This window comes from Pecten maximus, chromosome 2 (genome assembly GCF_902652985.1).
Source record: "Pecten maximus chromosome 2, xPecMax1.1, whole genome shotgun sequence".
Lineage (NCBI taxonomy): Eukaryota > Metazoa > Mollusca > Bivalvia > Pectinida > Pectinidae > Pecten > Pecten maximus.
The window spans coordinates 17543391-17570268 of NC_047016.1; the positions used below are offsets into that span (position 1 = coordinate 17543391).

Consider the following 26878-nt stretch of genomic DNA (forward strand, 5'->3'; position numbering starts at 1 on the left):
ACCATATCTCAAGTACTACCAGACCCAGGCTCTCCATACTTGACACACATAAACATCTTGATGATCTTAAAATTTTGTAATTGCCCACCATTCACTTAATAATGGTATTAGGAGGCTGATTCTTTGCAAAGAGGTTCTTTTAATGTATATATTCTGTATATAAACATGTGAACTAATTTTTGTGTTGTGTCTAAACCAAGGTTTCCCATATTTGCAACATATATACATCTCATCATTTAAAGTTGCCCTTCGTTTTCGACTACACACCATTATGTGTATCAATATCTCCTCCCAACTTTCCAACAATGATACTTCATTTTAAAGCATTACAACCTGTGAAACTACCCCCTTCCAAGTGTCAAATATTGCGGCGGGCGTATGTTGTGGCCCTCCAAGGGACCCTTGTTGTAAATTTGTTTTCCATGAATATATGATTAGAGGAACTGATGCATAAAACATTCCAGATAATAAAATATTGTAAAGTCTCTCAGTTTTAAAATGTCTTATATTTATTACAGATCTTCTAGACATTCTACAGCCCCCTAACAGTGTAACCATGGCCACTGAAATCCTGCCCTCATCCATCTTGTCATCCTTGCCACCATACATCTTGTCATCGTTGCCATCAGACTCCTGTACATATCCATCCCTGACAACATCCTATGACAGCCTCAAAAAGCAGAAACTGGAACTGGAAATTGAAAATTTTAAATTACAAAACCAGCTTCTAGCTTTGAAAATTAAGAAAATAACTGAAAATGAATATTGATATGTCAAAATAACAAACAAATGAAATAAAAATGTATTGGATATTGCTTTGATAGTGTTCTTAATGTCATATGAACTATCTTTTTAATTATAAATCAAGTATACACCTAATATTCAAATTAAAAATATACTAAATATAAAAAAATAAAATCAATAGAAAAATAAATACATGCACTTACATCAGAAGTGAGTTGATACAATGTGGGTTGTGTAGGCCCTTCCATCAGCTGGATTATCATGGATATTATTGGCATCATCATCTTCATTATCATCCCCATCATCATCAATATCATCATGCTGTGGCATATTCAACAGTTTTGTAATGTGTAGAATTTCGCAGGCTGTTATCACCTTGCAAGCCCTTTCTGGTCTCAGCCTGACCTCTCCATGTAGGACATGGAATCTCCTTTTCCACTGCCCAATGGCTCTCTCGACAATACATCTAGTTGTTTTGTGGGCACTAAGTGAAATAAAATAGGAAGTAAATGAAAATAAATATTTCGAAGTATTGCCTATTACATCAACAGGTAAATACTTCATATACATGTACATATAGCAATAGGCAACTTTATCAAATAAATATATGATTATTAACTTTATTTTATTATAACATGCATATTACCATCTTACACTATACTGTGATGATTTCAACTCATATGAGTGTATATTATTCATTACAATATATATATATATATTCTGTTTATTATCTGTAATTAAAATGCATGAATTACCTAATTCAAATTTGACTCCATAAGTTGAAAATTGAAACATAAAAAATCATGAAATATGTGATTTGTACAAAAACTTTTTTTATCATTGAATTAATTAATTAGTTTATTTAGCATTTAGTTGATATATTGATAAAGAAGTGTGCCTATTAATTTATACATTTAATAAATTTGCAAAATATGTATTTGGAAATATGCAACGCATTTCAATCAAATTAATTAACCTAACATATTAATAACTTTTGCGTAGTGTAGTACATGTAACATGAGCATGTACACTTATTGCAATTTAAAATGGTGATGAAAATAATGCGGTTGTAAATTTAAATATGCTGGTAAGGACAGACACTCTACATATTTTTTTATCATTATCATCTACTTTTTAAAATTCGGAGAATGCGAGCTGCACTATGGTGTTCATAAAATTTCCCCGTTTTGAGCCCCCTCATACAAAATAGAGTTAGTCCCCTTCTGAAAAAATCTCCAATACAACTGACAACAATCGCGCGACTGAAAGAGAAACTTGTAACAAGGTTGGGCGAAATTAAACACAGTTTAAGGACCATTTACCTGTTGCATCGTGTCTGTTCTCAATGTTGTGGGTTAAGGTATGGTGTCAATATCCAGTTCTTACACGGATAACCGCTATCGCCAAGTAAGTGACATTTTGTCGGTAACATTCCTGCCTCAAATATCCTTGCTAGGCCACTTTCACGGAGAATTTTTGCGTCATGTGCTGACCCTGGCCATCTCGCAACTAAATCTAGAATGCGATAATTTGCATCCACAACAATCTGAACATTTATTGAATTGAAAATCTTCCTATTCACAAATTCTGGTTCGTTGATGCTTGGACGCAAAATGCCAATGTGTGAACGTCCATTGCTCCAACAACCCCTGGAAACCGGGCAACCGCGTAACAATCGGGTTGGCGTTTTTGATTTCCTCAGCAGTCAGAGGAAATGTTACAAATCTCCTGACAACATCCTGATGATTCAATGCATTCGTGACTCTTTGGATCACTCAGGACACAGTGGCTGGTCAACATTAAAATTATCGCCACTACATAGCGGTATTTCCCCCGTAGCATAATATCGCAACGCGATCACGACTTGCAAATGTGGGGGTTGACTGTGGTTTCTTCCCGTCGTTGGGGCAATGAAAATAATTCCTTCCCAATCAAACCTAAATCTTTGATAAAGTTCAAGACCGTCAAAATTTTGAAGGAGGTCAAACCTGTCTCGGAGGTGCCTTTCTCGTCTCAAAACTTTTGCAATCTGCTGAGATGCATTATTCTGTCCATTTCCTGCAGCCATTTTGCAATTGTAAGTATCTTGCTTAACGATTTAAGACATGTGAGTGGGTTGTTTAAGTGTAGGAATATTCCCAAGCTTTAAGAACAATCATGCAAGCTACTTAACGAGATAAGCAATATGCTAAGTAAAAAAATCAATATGATTAGCAGAATGTATTGACTTAAGCATATGCTTAACCATTTAAGAATTTTATGCATACGAGTCCTGTCTATTTGAAATAGCATACCGGTATGCTTTGAAGAGGTATCTGTATTTAGTAGAAAATAGAGAAATTTTCATCTTATTAGAACAGAGATTTCAGTAGTTTGATTAGTTATCAGCATTTGAATAAAAAATGAATTACAGATATCTGTGTTTGCAAACAGAGATAGCTCTAGTTGTTCGGGAAGTAAAGATATATCTATATGAAATACAGAAATATCTACTTAAAAAGATGCATTTATTTGTATAGAGATATGTCTGGTATTTTCCATTCAGATATTTCAGTGATTACCTGTTTGTTTTTTTACTTCATGTCGGCTTGTCAAAATGTCTAATGTCTGGTGTTGGGGTCAAAAGAAAACATGGACTATGTTATGACAATTGCTCATATAGTTAATACAGTAATGAAATATTAATCTAGCTGGTATGAGACTAAATTTGAACATGTAATCTTGTATTATTGATATTCAAATAAAGTCACGGCTCCGATAAAGTACTCGCCCACTCGTCTTGCCCGGGTCAAAACAGGCAAGTGCCGAGTGAACAGTTAGGTACGACTCGTCCTTGTGCAGAGTTAAATTTTAGATCGCACTGTAACAAATTGTTATGAATCCAAATACAATTCAACAAGATTTTAATATCGTCCATAATCTGTCGATCAGATGAACCATAAACATTTGGTTTGGTTTGGTTCATTTTGTTTGATGTCCTATTAACAGCTAAGGTCATTCAAGGACGGCCTCTCGTGCGTGCGACATGTATGCGTGTGGCGAGTGCGCATGTGCGTCCGGGAGGCTGTTGTATGTTCGTGTTAAGTCTCCTTGTGATAGGCCGGAACTTTTGCCGATTTATAGTGCTATCTCACTAGATCATACTGCCGAAGACACCCAGCAGGACACCCCACCCGGTCACATTATACTGACAACGGGCGAACTAGTCGTCCCACTCCCAATATGCTGATCGCTAAGCATAACCATAAACATATCTTAGGCTAACGTGACATGTGTTTACAAATGGCTTCACTAGTACGGGCCGGGTCATTCAAACGCTTGTTATTTTTGAAAGCATGTGTCCGATAATAAAGCATCAAAGAGATGCTGTAATATACCAGTGCGGATGCTGACGCGTCTTCAGCACTTCCTTCACAACAACAAGCGCAAGACCGCGAGTGGCTGGCAAAAGACAATAGCCAGGTTTTTTTTCAAAACAACATCTGACAAACGTAATGATGGTAATGATGAAATCCAACACACTAACGATCGAAATGACTCAAGTCTTTATTTTTCTTTTGCTTAACGTCCTATTAACAGCTAAGGTCATTTAAGGACGGCCTCCCTTGCGTGCGACATGCATGCGCGTGAGGATGGGTTGTATATATTTACTGTAAATATTTGGAGACTACACTATTTTTAGTTGTACGGTACTAGTGTGCTTATGTTGCATGTCTAGTAGTTTAGTGACTGCTGTTTTTGTGTGTTAGATGAACTGAAATTGCTGGATATGTTCGTTGCTGCATTAATGTTCAGAGTCTGTTTAATGTGGCTATGTATTCTGTGGCTGGGGAAGGACAGGCGTACACATACCTTTAACGGTGGCCTTGTTTTATAAGACCGGGAAGAATGAAGTGAGTATGGCCGGTTCCAGTATTTAGTGAGTGCTGACTGAGAAGGACTCAAGCGGGCAAGGAGTTCCGGAGGTGATTAGTGTTGACCAGAATCCTGACCGTGTTGGACGTATCTGCTGTAGCGGTTCGTTCCGTGGGTATAGTTGCACTGAACGGCCGTGATGAGTATCCACATACAGTTTTTTACAATATAGGTTTATAAGTCTATATATGAAAACTGATAATTACTTAATAATGGGAAAATATTGCATCATCCAACACTAACATTTAATGATGATTACCACTGGGACCAAAAATGCTGTAACAATGAAGCGGCCAGGCCAAACCATTAATATTTATACCTCCTTAACGAAGTTAGGGGCGGTTTACTGGAATCGGCCTGTCTGTCTGTCCGTACTTGCTCAACATCATTGTGGGGTGCATTTACCGATTCATTGGGTCAAAATATTTTCGTGGCCAAGTATTTTCTTTTTTACCCATAAATTAACATTAAATCTCACTGCGCATGTGCCTTTTAGCGATGGAATGAACGAAAATAAAAACAGATTTTGAAATTCTGATCGACTTTCGCCGTGCACCAAGCAAGTTGACAAACAAAACACTGCACCCAACTAGTCGACCTTGGCCGTCCGTCTGTCGTCCCATAATCTTGTCCGGACAACTCTACCAAATAAAGTACTGTTTCGATTTCAACAAAACATGTATAATCAGGACAACATGTAGTTGTGCATCCCTACTTTTTTTCCCCTATAATGCATTTTTCAAAACGGCCGCTGACTTCAGATTAGTTGAGGCTTGTCCATTTAATGAGGTTTGTCATTCCTTGTATACAATACATGTAATGTGGCAGCATAGTTAAAGAGTGTTATTCATGCATTTGTTATTACGATTGTATGCGTGTGTATTAGGCTGTTACATCTGTTATGCCCAACTGAAATAAAACAAGTCAATTTACAATGTTATCAGGAGTGTTAAATATTTGTTACTGAACCGATGTACAATTGCAGTATTGGATGGTGTATATCGAGTATATATATAAATTTGAGCTGGTTTTTGGATCGATTGGTGTCAAATGTAATAACTAACTAGAATATATATTATTACACTCACCAATAGCATACTCAACTATAGACGCCCACGAGGGGTATTAGTTATCCCTTGGGATACAAATCTAGTTATGGTTGTAGGCCGACTGTTACATAGGGTATCAATATCATTGGTGCAAAATCCATACAGAACTTCACTAAATATCTAGTAATTCTAATTGATGGAACTGTTCCCTGTTATAAATAACCAATGTTTATCCTTCATTTCCCCTCCTGTCGTAGCTCTTTTTCAGATACCATCTCCAGCATCAATAAATACTTTCTGCTTAAGTTTTGTGTTGTTGTCTGTTGTCTATGTCAGCTTAGTTGAACTGTGTAGAAACAAACTCCGACAGAATTGTCTGCCGTTAGACCATAACAAACGTTGGGTACGAGTTACCCATCACTTTCACCGGAACCGTTATCTCAATACAACAAAAGGTTTTTTTTTCCGAATTAAATAATTTAATTTTAGATATTTAAAACCCACAATAATTGTACATGCAAAAATTACATTATTTCTAGTTAATATTAACTTTCAAGAAAAAAAGTTATTTTTATGGTGTTTTTTTTTTGTTTCTTGGCACGGTCTTAGCAGCAGTCATAACAACAAAAAAAACCAAATGTAGTTCCATCTACAACATTTATTCTGTAAGACTTTCGGAGTAATGTTTTATGTTTTGAATATTTAGAAGACCAAAACAACAATGAGTTTATGTAAATACTACATGGATCGCGTGAATTTTAAAGAATATGAGAAGACATCCTAGAGTACTACCGGTGGTAACGCAGTCCCCGAAATTACCACACAATGCTGAGGCTAATTTAACTCATATTTGTATTTCTGGCTGTCAGCATAAACAACTTTTCAACAAGATTTAGCCAACTACTGCCATTGTTTTTTATTCCGTCTGCTTTTAAGTGATATTGTTCCGGGTACATCGATACTGACTTATTAGGAGCAATATGATAATAATCGATTCCTATAAATACCCGTGCTTTCTCTCACCGACTCATTCGTATCATAATTATGATTCAATATGTTTCTCAACGCTCCCTTACTCTCGATTATTTATGATTATTAGTTTTTTTTTTCTTCCCAAAATAATTCCCCCATGTTTTTATATTACCAAGGCGTTGATTTGCTTGGATTCTTAATCAGTACCTCAAAGTATCAAAATCCAAATATTTTAATAACAGTAGTAAATGTAGTTTTTCATCAATAAAATTCTAATGACATGTCACCATGTCCTGTTTTGGATTCAATATTGGAATAGTTGGAAATGAGAAAGCTGATCAGGCTGCTAGGCATCACTTGACCTATAACAAAACGATGCTTGTCTTCGGCAGTATGCTTCAGTGAGGTAGCACTATAAATCGGGAAAAGTGCCGGCCTATCACAAGGAGACTTAACACGAACATACCGCAGCCTCCCACAACACACATACGCATTCACCACACGCATGCATGTCGCACGCACGGGAGGCCGTCCTTAAATGACCTTAGATGTTAATAGGACGTAACAAAATAAACCAAACCAAAATAACAAAACGACGTAAATTCGTATCATAATTATGATTCAATATGTTTCTCAACGCTCCCTTACTTTCGATTATTTATGATTATTAGTTTTTTTTTCTTCCCAAAATAAGTCCGCCATGTTTTTATATTACCAAGACGCTGATCTGCTTGGATTCTTTATCAGTACCTCAAAGTATCAAAATCCAAATATTTTAATAACAGTAGTAAATGTAGTTTTTCTTCAATAAAATTCTAATGACATGTCACCATGTTTGGTTTGGTTTATTTTGTTAAACGTCCTATTAACAGCTAAGGTCATTCACCATGTCCTGTTTTGGATTCAATATTGGAATAATTGGAAATGAGAAAGCTGATCAGGCTGCTAGGCATCACTTGACCTATAACAAAACGACATTAGACTTTCATATTCAAATTGTAATCTATTGATAACAAACCCTATCAAAATGGATTCGGAAAACAATTTGTACCATGGAAGATCAATGTTAACAAACAAATAACCGCGATGTTAAACTTGAAGTTGGCACGTATGGTAAAAGTGCATATTCGATACAGTTTCTGCATCGCTTATATTTGATTATTTACGTGCAATATCTTTATACCATAAAATGTCTTTTACAACCAGTTCTGTTTGAATGAGTGATTTGTGGATTTTAACTTTTTAATTTTGAATCCTTTTAAAAGTTTATAATAAATCCGATGTTTAGTATACTGCTTTCTCCCAAACAATGAATTGATGAATAACAGAGTATGAGGACTAATATTGATCAGTAATTCGTTTTAACAAATATTTCGGTCAAACGTTTGCTTCATCACATAGACTGTTGTAGAGACGGAATTAACATAGCTTCACTATCGAACCACGGCAATCTACCCGTCACAGGAGTCAATTTAAAAGGCCCGTCAAAGGTACATGTATATTTGTAGAATATGGAGAATACTACGTGGCTTCACCTGTATCTTGACAGCTTCGAGTCTATGTGACATGGCGTTATGATTCGTCTGGTATAGTTTTCAGCAATGGACTCGGATCGAAAGCTTCAAGAATACATATACCCCCACCTCCCAAGAAAAAAAATTACTATAGCAGAAATGCTGAGAAAGAACTTCGAACGATGACCCCAGAAATTGAAGAAATTGATAGTGCTTCAATATGCAGCCTGTCGTGTATGTTTAAGTGCAGAATGATTGTCTGAGAAGCACTGCTCGACGAAAGTGTTGGAGAAGTAACAGCAAGCATATTAATTGTCTTTCCATTTTTCTGTAAATACGAGCGTACGGCTGTATTTTGTTTCTACCTCTGTAGCCCACGTGATGACATATGTTCCAGGAGTTGTACATATAAAGCTGCCCGTCCTGGAATCATAATCATCCCCGAAATTTGAATAAATGTCATCAAACGTAAGTATGATTGGTGATTGGTTGACCCGAGTTGTTTCGAAATTTGACACAGAAAATGCCATTTTCGTACCTGGATAAAAAAAATTAAAAAAGAGTATAGATTAGGTTTGCAAATAAATTCGTTGCATTGATAAACAGTGATTTGACGAGGCGAATGAAAATATAAAAAATAAAACTCAATTTGGCATATGTTCAGCAACATCATATTGTGCTATTTCCCCTAATTTTGATTTGAAGAAACGTTTAAGGTTTTATTAGAAGCATGATTATTTAAATCAAAGAAAAAAGAAAGTACTGGATATTTTCAAATTTATCCTATAGATGCACGAAGATCAATGCTGAAAGAGTTGTCTTAAGACTAGCATCTCAATTAAATGGTTGTAAATCTGAAAGGAGACGAAAATAATACACGTGTAAAAAAGATGATGTGGTATCGGACACAAATTATAAGTGCATTACAACTCAGGTTGTTAAATATTGCTTACCCTTTGCTTCAACGGACCCAGGTTGTCCTGGTTCACCTTTATCTCCTTTTACACCTATATGCCCGGTGTGACCTGCAACAATTGGTCTACAGTAATAATGGGTAACACTACAATATCAACAAAAATAAGAACTAAAATAAATTCTAGATTCTAAAAATCATCACCTTGTACGACATGCACAAACCCATCCGGATCTCGAAAAACAGGTGAATTAATTTCTGAGAGAAATTATGTCAAAACTACAGAAATATCTCGAAAAGTATGCAAGAAACAATACCGTAAAACCGAGAAACTACCCAATGATTAAGGGGAAATTCTAATGCGGTGCCTCATTCTATATGTCACTGAAAGGAGGAAAACATGTCATATACGCTAACTGGTTTGTTTTGAAGAATGGCTGATTAGCAATCAAAGCCTCGCACCAGAAGACCAAAGTCGATCAGAGGTACTAGTCGTTGCCGTGAAGATTAAAAAACATCATCTATGACTTGAGACTGTTAGGCAAAATAAAGGATGGATTTAGCGTAAAAAGCTACAATGATCTCGCAGTGAAACTTATCCGTACCATGCTTTTCGTGGGATGTGACTAGGCGTAAGCAAAAATGGTTCACGTTCTGTTTTTAGATGTTTATTATTTACCTTACTTGCGAGTTGTTGACGTAACTGAACAGGTTTGACGGAAATTAAATGAAGATATACCCACATATGATTATGAAGTTTAGCTTGAAACATTTTAACATCTATAAAAAAACACATAAGAGACTTTGAATATTTCTATTTCCAATTAGCGACAGAAAGCACGCAAACCTGTCGGTCCTGGTACCCCCTGAGGGCCTGTATCACCCTTTGAACCATTTCTGGCCTGGTCTCCTTTCATTCCTTTTTGTCCTTAATAATGAAAACAAAGTCCAACGGTTATTTTTGTAGTCAAATATCAAAATGATGAGCTTGAATACCTTAGTAAATTATCGTCGAAAGTTTAAGTGACCTTTTGGCCATTTTGACTGATGAATATGTATGTATAAGTATTAGATCTTAATTTTATGATATGATGGCATACATATGAACCTATTATGAAATAGCTTGTACACAAGCATTTTTTTCAAAGTGAGAATAAATATTTCATCACTTGGGTCGTTCATGAGATACTTTGTACGCAATATCTATGCTTTGAAAAGACTTTGTACGAGTCCCCAACACAGTCCATAATTTATCATATAATTTGTATTAGCCCCCCAAAACACATACGCACTCACCACACGCAATGCATGTCGCACGCACGGGAGGCCGTCCTTAAATGACCTTAACTGTTAATAGGACGTTAAACTAAATAAACCAAACCAAACACCGGTCCTAATGAGATTGCAAGACATGAACTAGTTCCTTCGGAATATTCATTACATCACCGAAGAGTCAATATATGCTAGCTAAGGAATTAGCTTAATTCATGCTCGTAACTCATATCAAGACCTTTTTATAATATTGCCTTTAATTATGCCAATATTTCTAGGCTAATATTAATGGGAACGCGTATCCTTAATAGCGGTATAATTACTACATTTTCATTGGTTTCTGATGACGGAATTGGATAACAGGCTTCTGCTGGGTTGAAATGGCCTGAAGGACACATCTCTATTCTCAATCATCTGCCATATTGGATTTTTTAAACACACATACATACTGGCAAAGTTTTTTTCAATCCCAAACTCACCTTCCCCTTGTTTGTGGTTGGAATGAATAAGTGGTACTAGATTGTCACCTTGATAATTAATATAATAAGAATGTTGTAGTCTTTTTTGTGTTAATTATATTAGTGTAATTCCGAAATGTACGTCCTAAATTCAGTTCAGTCCACAGGTTTTAATATAGTCTTTTTATCTCTGTTTCTTAGCCCAGGACTGGATCTTTATTTTTTTTATATTGATTGTAGTTGCCATTATTGTACGGGTGCAACTACTTTGCAATCATAAGAATTATTTCTTCTTAGAACCCTGCAGGTAGGGCGTAAGAATTCTACCTGCTGCCCCCATTGCATGATCGTAAGAGGCGACTTAACTTGGGATCTTATCTTTTCTCTTCTTTCTTAACAGCTTTCCTCTTCCTAATGTCTCCCTTGACAATGCCTCACTTTTGCCTTTTAGTTTCATTCATTTCAACATATTTTATTGTATAACATCTATACAAATGGGTTAGACAGCAGGCTTGGCCTATATAAGTCTTCCCCAATACAAACAGAACAATAGTAGAATTAAACTAAAACAATTGAAAGTGAAAAAGTATAAGAAATATGTATATAAATTAAGTCAATGGAGATGAAATATCTATGGAGATGAATTTTTTTTTATGAATATATTGATTTTTATATATGGTCAAAGGGAGGTAATTACAAAAAGAACTAACAATTAGTGGAAAAGGGAGGTAATAATGTTCTAGTATATCCTTTGTCAAATTATGATCATGTTACAGAGTTATAAAAAGATTTTGTTCTCAGTTAATAGCTATTGCTTAGATACAGGATTGGCACCCAGCCTTAAATCCAGCAGCACTATAGATGTTCAGGCATAAAATGTCTTACTCCTTCTTCTGTAGCCATCCATCTTAGTGTGCTAGATTCAGACTGAATGCCCCTGCATCCAAGCAAAGCTTTCACATATTAGATATAATAAACTGTGTAATTATACTTTGGAATAAAAAGATTCTAGTTGAATATACTAGTTTTGAATTAAGTAAATCAGAGATATTCAGGGATCAGCTGACTTTTGAAGCAGGTCGCAGGTTCACCACATTCTTATATCAAGAATATGAACAATATAGAATATATGTAAATACAGGTAAAATAATAATCAAAAACTAATTGAGCGAGTCTGGGTCTAGAAAATAACATTTTGGTTAAGTATGGTTAATTTTGAGTTTAATCAAATCTCTTACTATCTTTAATGTATTTTTGAACGGCATTCAGAATGTTGATATTAATTTCATCAGACAACAAGTAATTTCATGTGTTAATATTATAGTGGTTAGATGATGCTGGTTATTGATATTTTGTTTCAACTCTTGCCTTTGCTGTTCATATAAGCAGCATTCAAAAAAGTAATGGTATGAAGTTTCATCCCCTTGATTACATCTGCACAATGGTGAATCTATGAGATGATCATTAAAACGGTCAAAATTTAAATTACTTGCATTGTTTCTAAGTTGCCAAATATAATATTGACGGGAGTGATAAATTTCTTAAAAACACCTAGGGATGGGTGATTTAGAATTTTAGTGTTAATGGAATTAAATTCACGTAGCATAGTTGGGGAAAAGCTGTTATAATAATTTTCTGATCTACATAGTTTCCAGTCCAAGTTCTCTGTATAATATATTATGTGCAGTTCCTTTCCTAAGTCCAGTGATAATACGTGTAGCTTCTAACTGTATTGATTCTATCAATTGTTTACATGTATTATTGCAATTATCCCAAACTACGGGCCTTTTAGTTGAGGGTTCGCCCCTGTCAGGAAGGCTTTGGGTTCTGTCCCCTGGCCGAGACATACCGTCTTTAAAAATGGTAGTTATTACTCCTGCTTAGCGCTCAGCATATTTGGAGTGGGACGACTGGTTAGCCCGTTGTCAGTATAATGTGACCGGGTGGGGTGTGCTGCTGGGTGTCTTCGGCAGTATTCTTCAGTGAGGTAGCACTTTTAATCGGCAAAAGTTCCGGCCTATAACAAGGAGACTTAACACGAACATACCCTAGCCTCCCAAAACACACATGCGCACTCATCACACGCATGCATGTCGCACGCACGGGAGACCGTCCTTAAATGACCTTAGCTGTTAATAGGACGTTAAGCAAAATAAACCAAACCAAACCTTAGAAGCCACTAGGTTGCTTTCTTAGTAATAAATTTAAATATCACCCTGGTGGGTGGCAATTTCAATTTCATATACATGTACTTGTTTGAGTTATTCTTGATATTTGGAGGGGCATAAAATGTTTTATTATGTGACTCCAGTATTTACTCAACGCTGATTGGTCTTAACTGCCCGCACAGGCCAACATAAAATGCGATATCCACCTGCAATGACTAAAGTCTGCACGAGAGGTTAATATTGAAATCCAAAAACCCCGCTGTAAGGCTCCAAGGTTAATAACTGAATCCAAAACCGCTGCTGTTGAATATTGACCAATCAGACGCCAGTAAGAAAAATACTTCGTGGAGTGTAAACATGGCAGATAACAGAGACGCCTCACCTCACAAGGCACGATTTCGAATTATTTCGGAGGAGGAAGTTGTTAAATCATTAAATGAATCAATTGCTCCACATGTTTCAAACGCGCAACGAGGTGAAAGGGTCCTGGAAGGATGTCGGAGCACCTCAATGTCGACCCCTTTCACCGTCTCCGTGTCATTAAAATGCATTAAAACAAGTAAATATCATTCATTTAATAAAATAGTTATCAACCTTTTTTCCGTGTGAATACGAGGATATTTCAAACTTCGAAAGAGATATTTCCCTTCGCCTGCGGCCTCGGCGGAAATATCACTTTCTCAGTTTGATAAATCCTCGTATTCACCTGAAAAAGGTCGATGATTGTATATTGTTACGTCGTGTTATCTTATATTGACTCCTGCTTGAATATTAATTATGTCATCTGTGCTGTGATGTGTTTTTTGTTTGTTTGTTTGTTGTTTTTAATGAATATAAATCATGTAATAAAGTAAATGGAGACTGTCGTTTCGGGCATTCCATGGTTTTACGGACCTGCCCTGAACTATATCCCCCTCCGAATTCGGCAAGGGAGGCCGTCATTAAATGTTGATAGAACGTTTAAAAAATAACACCAATCCAAATCGGAGAATGTTGTCCAGGTCAGGTCCGTAACATCATGGATTGCCCTCAACAAAGGTCTGCATAGAATTAAACCACTATATCATCATTCACTTAGCGAGTTTAAACAGGCATACTTGGCCATGGCATTGCATGTCCCTACCAGCCCCCACTGAAATAGTTACAGTGACTTTGACCTAAAATCACTGAAGTTCTAACTTGGCTGCGATGTTATCGTCATTTATCATTGTGTGAAGCTTGATTAAAATTCCTCAACGAATGTCGCCGTTAAAGCGTAAACTTTGGTGTTTCATATTTACCACCTACAGGATGAGCGGAGTGGAAACCTATAGCTCCGCATGACTTATCTTGAAAGTCCATCAACACTGAAATGTCGATATGACCGAAAAGGTGGAGTTTGAATTGCATTGTTTTACAGCCCATCAACACTTTGAGTCATTTAGGGCCAATCAGCATCAGATTAAACGGGGTACAAATGGATATCAATAACGTATTTCTACACACGTATAGAGTTTGAAATGAAAATTTTGGCTATGACTGCTCGTATCCTGTACAGACGAACAGCTTTTATATCCAATTAGTGTGTGTTAACGGTTTCGAAAATAAATTTTAGTCAAGGTATGCTGTTATAGAAACTTTCTCATGCAGGCTGTAGTATATCAAAACAAGCCTATATTGATTCCTGGTCATTTTGTTGGTGAGAGGAAGTCGATTGCTTAACATGCGTCTTTGACTACGCCTTCTGATTTTGGAGACCGCACCACGGCATAACACGGTCATACTTTGTCAGTTGGACACATCGCCGAAGTAGATTTACTTAGTTCCTTGGTTACTTCTGTCTTGCGGATAGGACGCAAGAATTGATGGAAATTTTGAATTTTTATACCCCCTTTGTTTTCAATTTTACTAAAATTTGGTATGTAGTTAGATGATCCAATGAGGCTTAGCTCTATGCAACGATGTTTGCCGAATTACCAGTTCTAATAGGGTTATGCCCCTTTTTCTAATTCTATTTATTGTCTTTATAAGAAAGGAATTTAGATTTAACACGGTTTATATAATTGAGTGAAAGTACAATATCATAATTTAACTTTTACTTGTATTTCTTATGTCAAGTGATAGGTCGTTTGAATGAAATTCTTTGGCGTTATGTTTAGGGTAGTGACATATTTATATCCGTAGCCTGTGGCGATCAGAAAGTGTCATTCAACCTTTTCTAAAGGTTCGAGTTTTGAGATTACTTGTTTAGCCATTTTCTTCAATTAAGTACTTAATTCAGGTTCGAATCGCCTTTACCGTCAAACCCATCGTCCCCATTGAATCCATTTGTTCCTGCTTCTCCTTTAGGCCCACGTTGACCAGGGTCACCTTTATCCCCTTTCTGTCCCTTTGTAACTGTAAAGGCGACAGAAAATGCAGAAATATTAATAGTATATAATTGTATATATTAGGTTTTTGAAAGATTCATTAAAGGAATATTTTTTTGCATTCATTGTATAGCAGACCAATTGTAGTGCGAAATTGCCGTTCAATACGATATATCAAACGTGCAATAATAATAGAAAATGTATTCGTAAACTAGCATAATCGCACGTGAAGTAATACATATATTAAACTCGTTTATTACTTCGTGGGACATTACCAATCGTGTTAAATCATATATTAAAGTGTACCCGGAACGAAAAACGATATTTAAATATGTTATTCTATGTAACCACCAAAGAAGAATGTCGCAAACTGTATCAAAATCGGTTGGCCGAGTGCCGAGATATCGCACATCGAAGTACGCGATTTGCACCTGTCGGCCGACTGCTAATCAGAGTATCGGTCAGTCACGCTAATTTGGAACTCTTCAGTTTATGACGTCACAGGTTTAACGGAGACACTGAAGTGGTGGCAAGCAGTATAGGCGGCAGTGTGAATAGTAGCAACACAGACATGTCTGAATACGATCTGGATATAAGATTTGAGGTTGATGACTTTCGCGAATATTGCCGACAAGACGTCGGATTCCAACAATATCAGTTTGAGCTTTAAAGACAATTAGTATGCTTTGTTACGCTTGATTACCTCCCCTTGGTATTACTCATTTCGCGTTCCGATCGAAAACGAGGCGGCCGGTGTTGACTTGTTTGTTGACAAAGATCAGTCATTTGGTTTGGTTTGGTTTGGTTTGGTTTATTTTGTTTAACGTCCTATTAACAGCTAAGGTCATTTAAGGACGGCCTCACGTGTGTGCGACATGCATGCGTGTGGTGAGTGCGTATGTGTGTTTTGGGAGGCTGCGGTATGTTCGTGTTAAGGTTTGGTTTGGTTTATTTTGTTAAACCTCCTATTAACAGCTAAGGTCTACGTCTCCTTGTGGTAAGCCGGATCTTTTGCCGATTTATAGTGCTACCTCACTGAAGCATACTGCCGAAGACACCCAGCAGCACACCCCACCTGGTCACATTATACTGACAACGGGCGAACCAGTCGTCCCACTCCAAATATGCTGAGCGCTAAGCAGGAGTAGCAACTACCATTTTTAAAGGCTCTGGTATGTCTCGGCCAGGGGACAGAACCCAAAGCCTTCCTGACAGGGGCGAACGCTCAACTAAAGGCCAAAAGTGAGGTATTGTCAAGGGAGACATTAGGAAGAAGAAAGATCCCAAATTTAGTCGCCTCCTACGATCATGCAATGGGGGCAGCAGGTACAATTCTTACGCCCTACCTCAAAGATTCGCTGTACCGGCTTTGGCAGGTAAGAGTATTTACGTGAAGAATAACGCACAATTTGGACAAAGAGATTAAATTCATTATTAATTAATGCATTAAAACCATACAAAGGTTTTTTGTTTAACATCAGAAGGTAAATAACAAAACAAAAAACGATACAATGTGCGTGTTGTCAGAGGGGGCGGGGTTGTTTTTGCAGATGTTTAATGTTCCTATCGGTCTTTTATAAGTAGGACAAGCACAATGTTCACTGTTGTTGGTCGGTTAACGACAGTTGTCTTGCCAGTAGACGTATCTACGAGTCCGATACCAGGAACGTACATACAGGGATTGGTAGCCTACCAATAACTGTCTCTGTCTATCTATATTGATAACGACGTATGGCGAGATGACATCGAGTAAACTACATAACCATTGCAGCCATTGTGACCACATTCCTACTTCTCGTCAAATCCTTTCAATTTTTGAATCAGTAAAATTTGAATAAATTCCACGTGCACTGATTAAGTCTCTGAAACATATTTTGTCATAAAGTTATTAAAATTTTGCCTAAGATATAGTTTATTTTTAGCAAATTTTCCAAAAGAACTTTTTTTCACTATTGAATCAATTAAAAACGGAATACATTTACATTGCTTGTGATCAATTTTAATTTTAACCTATTTTGAAAAGTTAACTTAATTGTACATCAATTATCAGACCTTTGATGAAATTATCCAAGTTTACCTAATTGCTGGTATAGTAGTAGCGATATAGTGGTAATCACACCTTCACGGTTCAGTGCACAAATACAAAACTCACCGTATGTCAGTATCCAAACTAGAAGAGTTGCTAATTCCTCTATGTATGTCCCTGTATATTTTTTTCTGTTATACAGAACGACAGTGTTCCGGACAGGTTGTATCCCGGGCCAATTTAACTATTTATAGTAACGTTTTTTTTAAATGCCAATTGATATAGGTCGTTTCCATTTTACTCCGTCCAACCTTTTTAAATATTAAGATCTATGCATTTACATATGCTTAAATATTTTCAATAATCCATATCCACGGATATGCCGAAATCCAAAGGGAAGCAGTGTTGTGTTTATGAATGTGACAACTTTGCCTTCAAGAAAGATGCGACTAGCACAGAAATACATTTTATTCAAAGACCAAAAAAAGGTTTTTGAAGACAGGAAATTAAAGCTGCGCTGGTATTCTTTGATAAATATATGAATTCAAATACCGTTTGAAGGAGCAAATTTCCATTGCACTTGTAAGTTAAAACTGGACATTAAAACCTGACCAGGCATCAAAAGTCTTCTCATGGATAACTGTACATACTCCTAGAAAAAGTTCATTGAAGAGGTCAACAACCATGAATGAGACTGGAATCGGTTGTGGATGATTCTGAGAATTTGCATGTTTCTGAACTACATGTATTTGGTTCGGTAAGTTTTTTATACCATTATTTTTTAATCAGTTTTAGATAGTACTAGTAGGCATGTACTAACAAGCTTAACGATTTTGTCGGGGGAAGGGGGCTGGTTAAAGAAGGCAGCATTTATTAGGGATCCATAGAGATCTAAACTAGCTAGAAGAAAGAGTTCGATTTACTTGGACTGCCCCACTTAAAATCCCCTACCCTCACCCAAATTTATTTTTGGTGATTTTGTGAATATTTTCTGGATGATTTTTTCCTGTATTTACATTACAATTCAATTGCACAAAAGTTGACAAGCACAAATTAAATTTATTTGGAAACCAGTAAGAATTTGTTGATAAAACAATGTCCCAATAATAGTAATGTAAAACGTTTATATACCATTTATCACAAGCATTAGACCAGTTCTAAGCTGTTCACAATTTTATTACCTGTAATCATTGGTCCATTTGCACCAAACAGAAGATTTCTCATTTCTGGGGAGTATATAGCCAAGCAGACGATATAGCACTTCACATTCACATGCCCAGCACTAGTACCACATAGCAATGAAGAGTGAAGTGACTTGCCCCATGCTGGGGCTTGAACCTAGGTCCTCTGGCCGGGTTACAAGTCACACTCGCTACCATTGTGCCTCCTCCCTCCTAAATTTCCAGTAGGGAGCTCGAGGGATAAATGCTGTAAAACTAAATGTAATTTACCTAATGTATATATGGAGTTTAGATTTTTTAGTTTTAAGGATACGAAAATTAAATGTATAATAAATTAATGCAAACTATATTTATTTTGTTTTAGGAAATTGGAATTCAAGCAGGTCCTGGCACTAGTGTTGTAGGCTGCCAGACAGATGATGGTGATGTGATAAATGTCTGTGATCATAACCACTCTACTTATAGCGATATACTTATAGCGACCACATTTACAGTTTTCATGTCGATGATGATGGCGAGAATGAAATTGAAAATCTACAGATATTAATTGAAAAAATGTCATCACAAATAAATGATATGGAATCAAAGATCGATTGAATGAATATAAAGGGAATCGTTTTTCCATTGAAAAGATTAAAGATGGCCCAAACATTGCTTTTTTATACAGGATTTATCAACTTTGTTTGAGTGTATATTAAAATACTTATCTCCAAAAGCAGAACAAATATGTTATTGGTGAGGTAAAGGTGAAAACATTGGTCCAATAATGATGCTAGACAAAATGAATACAATGTCCAGCAACAAAACTTTCAATTGAGGAATTTTCTAAGATTCTTGTTAGACTGAAAGTTGGACTTTTTGTTCGCGACATTGCATATAGATTTGGTATATCGCAGTCTCAGTTTTCTAAAATATTTACTACATGGATAATTCTTTTATATCTTGAACTACCAATGATGTTTCCTTTTCCATCACAAAAGCTTGTAAGAAAAAATCTGCTGATAGTTTTGTTTATTATCCTTCAACGCGAATTATCTTAGATGTACCGAAATATATGTCAAGGTTCCTTCTTCTATGATTGCTCAATCACAGACATGGTCATCATATAAGCGCAATTATCAATGCAAGGTTATTGTTGGCATCAGTCCAAAATTTGATTTAATGGAGTAATTACATTTGTTTCTGATTTGTGGGGAGGTAGAGTGTCGGACAAACAAACAACAAAAGACAGTGGTGTGCTAACATTGTTAGAATCAGGTGATAATGTTATGTGTGATCGAGGGAAATTATTAGGGCATTCCTAATAGCTATGTTGAATTCCAAAATTTTGATAATACACTGTATTTGTTTGCTCATCTGAGAAAATAAAAACTTTTGAATTTTAATTGAAGTTTTTGGTCATTCATTCACCTAACTTTGAAAACATTATTAAGGTTAAGAGTACCTAAGCTAGAAATGTACTAAAAGATGTGGGTATAATTATGTAATTATCTTATTGGTCCCCACAACACGTTTTGCAATTTTGTCATTGTAAAAGTTTTAAGTTACAAGACGTTTATTTTAAGAAATTATGGTGATATTAAGTTATAATATATATCACCGTGCATTATAATTTATCAATATATACAATACTAACTGGAAAATTTGATGTACCGGGTAATTAAAATGTTTTACATCAAAAAAATTATCATATCAGTGTTGACATGAAAAACTCTTCTTCGTTTTACAAAACCTTGGCTGCGGTACTTTTTACCTTAAATTTGAAATAATATAACATATACCATGTAACATATATGTAGTTAAACAATTCAAAATGTAACACATTGTATTAATTGTATATAATATTTAAAAATTATTTTAACTATAGTTTGTCATTACAAGGGCCCTCAGTACAACACATGAAGTCATGAATCACCGAAATTTATCTTGCAACAAGGCTTTCGATAACCTGCTGATTATTAAAGCCCTCTGTTGTAATTTTGACAATGAGCAGAATATATTTACTATTCAAACCATGAGCAGTGGCCTAACTATTTAACCACTTGGGGGTGTTTATTTAGAAATAACTTCATTTAACTAAATTAACTGCTTAGAAAGTTGTTTTAAAATGGAAAGATTATAAATATTCATTTTGGTATTTCTAATAAAGGTCTCTATTTTCCCCTCAGATTCTCAATCTTCTTCCAGTCCATAAGAAGAGGTAATCCCCGCTTTACCCTCCGTGTCTGTCCACGATTTACCTTTAGTCACAGGTGTCTGACTCGTTTTATAAAATATTAACATATAAGAGTACATATCAATATGATTATTTTATAAAACGAGTCATGTACCTGTGCTTTAGCACTGGAATGGGGCCTATAACGCGTCATAATCGACGTAAACAGTGGATCAAAACTTAAACTGTCAATATCATATTATCACCGACATTAGCGCTTTCTAACCGGGATTTTAAAGCGATAGAACGGACACAAGCATATTCTTATTTCCGGTAATACTTTCTTGATAATACCGCAATATATTTTTCAGGTTGGGAACGGAACTTTCAATTTACGCAAACTTTCGATATCGTTGTCACGAAGTTGCAATTGAACCTCAGCCTCAGCGTCAACAGTTTTGTCATCGTAAATGTCAACACCGATTGCCTCGTTTTCGAATCGGAACACTCCTGTACTTTCGTTTAGAAAGGTGGTATGAAACTAGCGCATTTGGTCAGAAACATCCTTGTGGAAAGGGGAACAAATTTTGCATAAATGACCATTCTGACCCCCCAAGGGGCCAGAGGGGCAGGGCCAAATAAGGGAAATTGAGGCAATTTCTTTAAACCGCTACTAGTCAATCAGTTTTTATTAGATGTTGACCAAATTTGGTCAGAAACATTCTTGGAGGAAGGGGAACAGATTTTACAAAAACGGTGACACTGAACCCCCACGGGCCACAGGGGTGGGGCCAAATAGGGGAAATGGAGGTAATGCCTTGAAATCGTTACTAGTCATAAAGTTGTGAATGGATTTGAACCTAATTTGGCCAGAATCATCCTTGGCAGAAGGGGATAAGATTTTGCATAAATAGTGACTCTGACCCCCAAGGGGCCGGAGTGGCAGGACCGAATACATCCTTTAGGGAAGGGGAACAGATTTTGCATAAACGGTGACGCTGAACCCGAAGGGGCTTTAGGGGCGGGGCCCAATAGGGGAAATTGACGCAATTCCTTTAAATTGCTACCTTTAAATTGCTTCTTCTCATAAAGTTATGAATGGATTTGAACCAAATTTAGTCTGAAAAAGCCTCGGGGGAAGGGGAGCAAATCCTGCATAAATTACTAGTCTGAGCCCTAAGGGGCCAGAGGGGCGGGGTCCAATAGGGAAACTAGAGGTAATTCCTTTAAATCGCTACTTACATAAAGTTATGAATAGATTTTAACCCAATTTGGTCAGAAACATCCTTGGGGAAGGGGAACAGATTTTGCAATAATGAAGATTCTGACCCCCAACGGGCCAGAGGGGCGGGGTCGAATAGGGGGAATAGAGATCATTTCTTCAAATCGCTACTAGTCATCAAGTTATTGATGGATTTGGACCAATTTGGTAAGAAACATCCTTTGGCAATGGGGAACAGATTTTGCATAAACGGTGACACTGACCCTTCAGGGGCCAGAGGGGCGAAGCCCAATAGGAGAAATAGAGGTAATTTCTTTAAATCGCTACTAGTAATAAAGTTATGGATGGATTTTAACCTAATTTGGTCAGAAACGTCATTGGTTGAATGGGAACAGATGTTGCATAAAAGGTGACTCCCAAGGTTCCAGAAGGGTTGGGCTCAATAGTGGAAATAGAGGTAATTTCTTTTAATCGCTATAATAGTCATAAAGTTATGAATATATTATGGTCAGAAACATCCTTGGGCGAAGGGGAACAAATTTTGCGTAAACAATGACACAGACCTCCAAAGGACTGAGGGGATGGGGCCCAATAGGGGAAATAGAGGTAATTCCTTTAAATCGCTACCTGTCATAAAGTTATAAATGGATTTGAACCCAGAAGCATCCTTGGGGAAAGGGGAACAAATTTTGCATAAATGGTTGCTGTGACCCTCCATCCCATAACCATGTATAGCATCGCTGGACGTTAAGGGATAAACACAATCATGTTGTAAAAAAACAATCCCTGAGGTTTTTTCACATCCTTACAGAGTCTGGACTTCGTTATTTCTTTAAAGCAGTTGGGATACCACACTATAACCATATATAGCATTGTTCGAGATTGACAAATAAAGCTATGTATTAACGAATTGAACATGAACATTATTTTGACATTTGGACAAATTCAACCAGGTGAGCGACACATGCCCCATGGGCCTCTTGTTTTAAATAAAATAATGTGCCATTTTATTTGCAAATTAATATTCAAATAAACATACCAACAATACAACAAATCTGCAGCTGGATACTATGGTTTGTGAGACAAGATGATATACACGTAGAGTAAACGTATGCATTGCATTCTATACAAAACCTGCTTTAAGTCATGAAGGACACTTAATTCAGGAAGTAATATATTATATAGAGTCATCATGATCTACAATAGACTAAATATCTTCCGTATGAAAACCAGTGTTGGAGCCTACAACGTACTTCTACATGTACAGATTGTATCCCTTATTTCACATGTCAAGGTCTCGGAGATTACCGACGATTAAATGCTTGAGAAAGATATAATTAGTATACGGTCGTTGTCAGTGAAATTATATAAAAGTGCTTAATATTATTGATAGTTTAGGTACAGGTACATATCATAGGTACTTATTAAAACCATAATTTTAGCTCCATTTTTTATGATAAAACATACAATTTAGTTCATCGTAACATCATTATTAATACTAAAACTTATTAAACTCGCCATGATAAAAGTGTATGATTTTTTTTATTTATTTATTTATTTTTAATTATTTTTTTTTAATTGTAATTATCGTGAAGTGATTGAGATCCTTGTGATTTTACTTTCCATTCCTGTGTCGCAAGTCATGTCTTCTTTTTAAACAGGACTTTAAAAGATATACAAACATGTTCGGAGAATTTCGAATTCTCAAGTTTGAGTGGGTAGGTATACCGCTAAATAATTACCAGGTGTGAAATTACGGTCCACAAGCTCGTCACACCTGTTCCTGCACCACAGGTGTCTGTGATTTCTGGTTTTCTAATCGGTACGTGCCGATAATTGCTTGTGAGTTGACGCGTTTGGTTTCCATGCACTTCAAAAAAGTTCCGAAGATATGCTTTTACTGGTTGTACGTAAATTGAGCTTGAATTTGGTTAAGAATTGCGTTTATGCTATAGGGAATACATTTTCAAGTTGTTGAAATCAAACACATTATTTTTGGAATTCAGTGAGTTTCATTTTCCCTACAAGCAAAAATTTGTATCTCAAAGGTTTGCCTATAAAATAATTAACCTAAGTTGGCTCATTCATATACCAACGATGTTGAAAATTTACTCTTTGAGTCTTGTCTGGGAGTTACTAATCTTTTATGAACAAGTTTTATCAATTTTGGACAATTATCCGAAATGTTATACATGTTACAACGACCCGTAAAAATATAAAATTATTCAAATTTTACATGTTATGTACGACCCGTTATAATAGAACATAAGGAATCGAAGATGATACACGTTGCATGCGGCTCGTTATAATAGAAAATTAGCAAGATGTTACATGTTGTTACGGCTCGTTATTATAGAAAATTAGTAAGATGTTACATGTTATATATGGCCCGTTATAATGGTTTCGGTAGCACTTGTTATTACCTAATTCACAAATGTAACACAAAAAAAGTTTTTTTAGCACTTGCATTATTGTTGTCTAATTCGCATTAATTGCAGACACGTGTTCACGTTTGTTTCTATATATTTCCTATATGGCGGCTCTGACCCGTTAAACCTGTGACGTCACAGGTCAGAGGTCACTGTTTTCGAGAAAAAATGCAATTACTCTAAAACTAAAGTCGCTATGAAAGTCGGACTTTCGGCATTTTTAGTTTCATCCTAAATCACGTTTTTTAAGCTTAACATAGCAAATCGTTCCGGGTACATTTTCTGATATACATTTAAACACTTCAGAATCATTAAAATGTTGCAGTTGTCCAGATTTTGTAAACAGGAAATATTATATAGAGGATATCTAACAGTGTCTTCAGTATGTAATAACAAATACATTTTACGAGTGGTGCTAATATGTTGATATATTTCATAAATGCGCAGCACGGGTGAAAATATAATTGAAATATTAGCTCCAAGAGTGCGCATGGATCAGTTTTTAATTTTACCCATTGTCGTTTGCAAGTAGTGTTTTGATTGGTTAAATCAGAAGTAATATTTTCACCAATGAAAAATATCACTTATATAAAATGAATAATTTTCGATATTTCACTGGTAAAAATGTAATAAGAACATGTTTATTCTTGTTTACTCACGTATACTTCGCTCATTGTAATGGGAAGTTTCTGTGGTCATTCGTGAAAAGTTGATCCGACTTTCCTCTCCTGAATCGGCCCTCCTGAAATTATTCCTTATATAGATTTTAAAGTATATAGCGGAATAATAGATAACGTACATTAACAATACTTTCGGTACGCGTTCCGTTTGTCTTGTTTACAATATGCTGATTTTTTTGATTTTATTTTGATTTATTTTTTTGAATTAGACCATTCCAATTTGAAATAGCTTTAAGTTAGAGCAAGTTTACCTGAATTGTTTTATCTCATCTGAAAGCGCTTGGTATTTATATTCCAAAAGAGTATGTTGCTGTTCCAGATCTTTGAAATCGGCACTGATTTGTTGGACGATTCGTTCTAGAGAGATAATCCGATTTTGCAAACTTTGAAAATTCGGATCAATATCTGCATCGACGAAAAAGGCGATATTTAAAAACGACGTTAACACAGAGAGGAACATATCTGAACTTCCCGATCAGACTATCTGTTGTGTAATATTCATTATAATAACTTCGAAGGATTCACCGGTATGCTGAACTGTAAGTAGGTTAGATAGATAACGAAATGACATCGGGGTCACGTTACTGGTCATCTTATCTCGTATTTGAGACTTCCCCACATAAATTCGTTATGTTTATAACCTAGAATATGTAATCGTTGAAACATTGAAATCTATTACAAGTGTGTAGAAGACATCTGTCCAGTCTATATTTTCAATAGTTTAGCACAAATCGGTTCATGTGCTGGTAGTAAATTATGTAATACAAAAATGTAAAATATATACTTATAGAAACTAATAAACAAGTTAAAAGAAAAACGTTTCAAGAGGCTCTCGAGCTAACATCGCAGTGGTAAATTATGATAGCATAACACGATGCCTTAAAATACATTCGTACTATCAATCTCTACTGACTAATATGGACTGCCCTTGCAGGTAGGTCGTAAGAATTGTACCTGCTGCCCCCATTGTATGATCTAATATGCGACTATATTTGGGATCTTATCTTTTCTCTTCTTCCTGAACAACTTTCTTCTTCATATGTCTCTCTGGACAATGCCTCACGTTTGGCCTTCAAATGGGCGTTCGCCCCTGTGAGGAAGGCTTTGGGTTTTGTCTTCTAGCCGAGACATGCCAGAGTCATTAAAACTGGTAGTGCTACTTAGCGCTCAGCATTTTGGATGTGGAACGACTGGTTTGCCCGTTGTCAGTATAATGTGGGCCGTCCTTAAATGACCTTAGCTGTTAATAGGACGTTTAACTAAATAAACCAAACAAAATGCAATTTGATTAAAATCTATCGGGCCGTGCAGAAGTACATCAAGTGATTTATCTATTAGATTCTCTTGGGACTAGGCCAATTATTTTACAGTATTCAGACCAAATCCTTTCATTCCAATAGAAAGTTTTTTAAGACTCGTCTTTTATAATAAAAAAAGGGGGGGAAGGAGGGGGTCTCTTTAAACCTAACTAAGGATGCTTCAGAAAAAACTTAGACAAGGTCCATTCTCGTCCATGGCTATTATTAGAAAAAAAGAAAACAGAAGGGCGGCGAAAATATCAGCACAAGGACTAGGAAATCAGTGTTCATGTATGTTTTTTTTTAAATCTATATATAGTTAAATTATAGGGGAAGTATACAGGAACAGCAGAAATCCTGCACGTAAAATTGTTGATCACTTTTCTGTCATCCCTATTCAATGGACTTTCTACGTATCAGTTATAGTAAAGATGGAGAAGTAAATAGTTGTTACATATTTAAATTTGTCCACTATCAAAAGATTATTGAAATAAGAGATCGTTTTAGCCTGTGATTGCAAACTGGTGCCGTGAT

The 26878-nt window shown here is 36.1% G+C and overlaps 1 protein-coding gene across 1 annotated transcript; it reads right to left on the minus strand.

Moving 5' to 3' along the window:
* Nucleotides 1-6351: 6351 nt before the first annotated feature.
* LOC117319922 (complement C1q and tumor necrosis factor-related protein 9-like) lies at nt 6352-25795 on the minus strand. The gene is made up of 6 exons (XM_033874632.1): nt 25298-25795; nt 25026-25108; nt 15283-15381; nt 9955-10035; nt 9148-9219; nt 6352-8732 (listed from the first exon to the last, which is right to left on the minus strand). The coding sequence occupies exons 1-6, from the start codon at nt 25504-25506 to the stop codon at nt 8503-8505; spliced, it is 774 nt and encodes a 257-aa protein (XP_033730523.1). The 5' UTR covers nt 25507-25795; the 3' UTR covers nt 6352-8502.
* Nucleotides 25796-26878: the final 1083 nt, after the last annotated feature.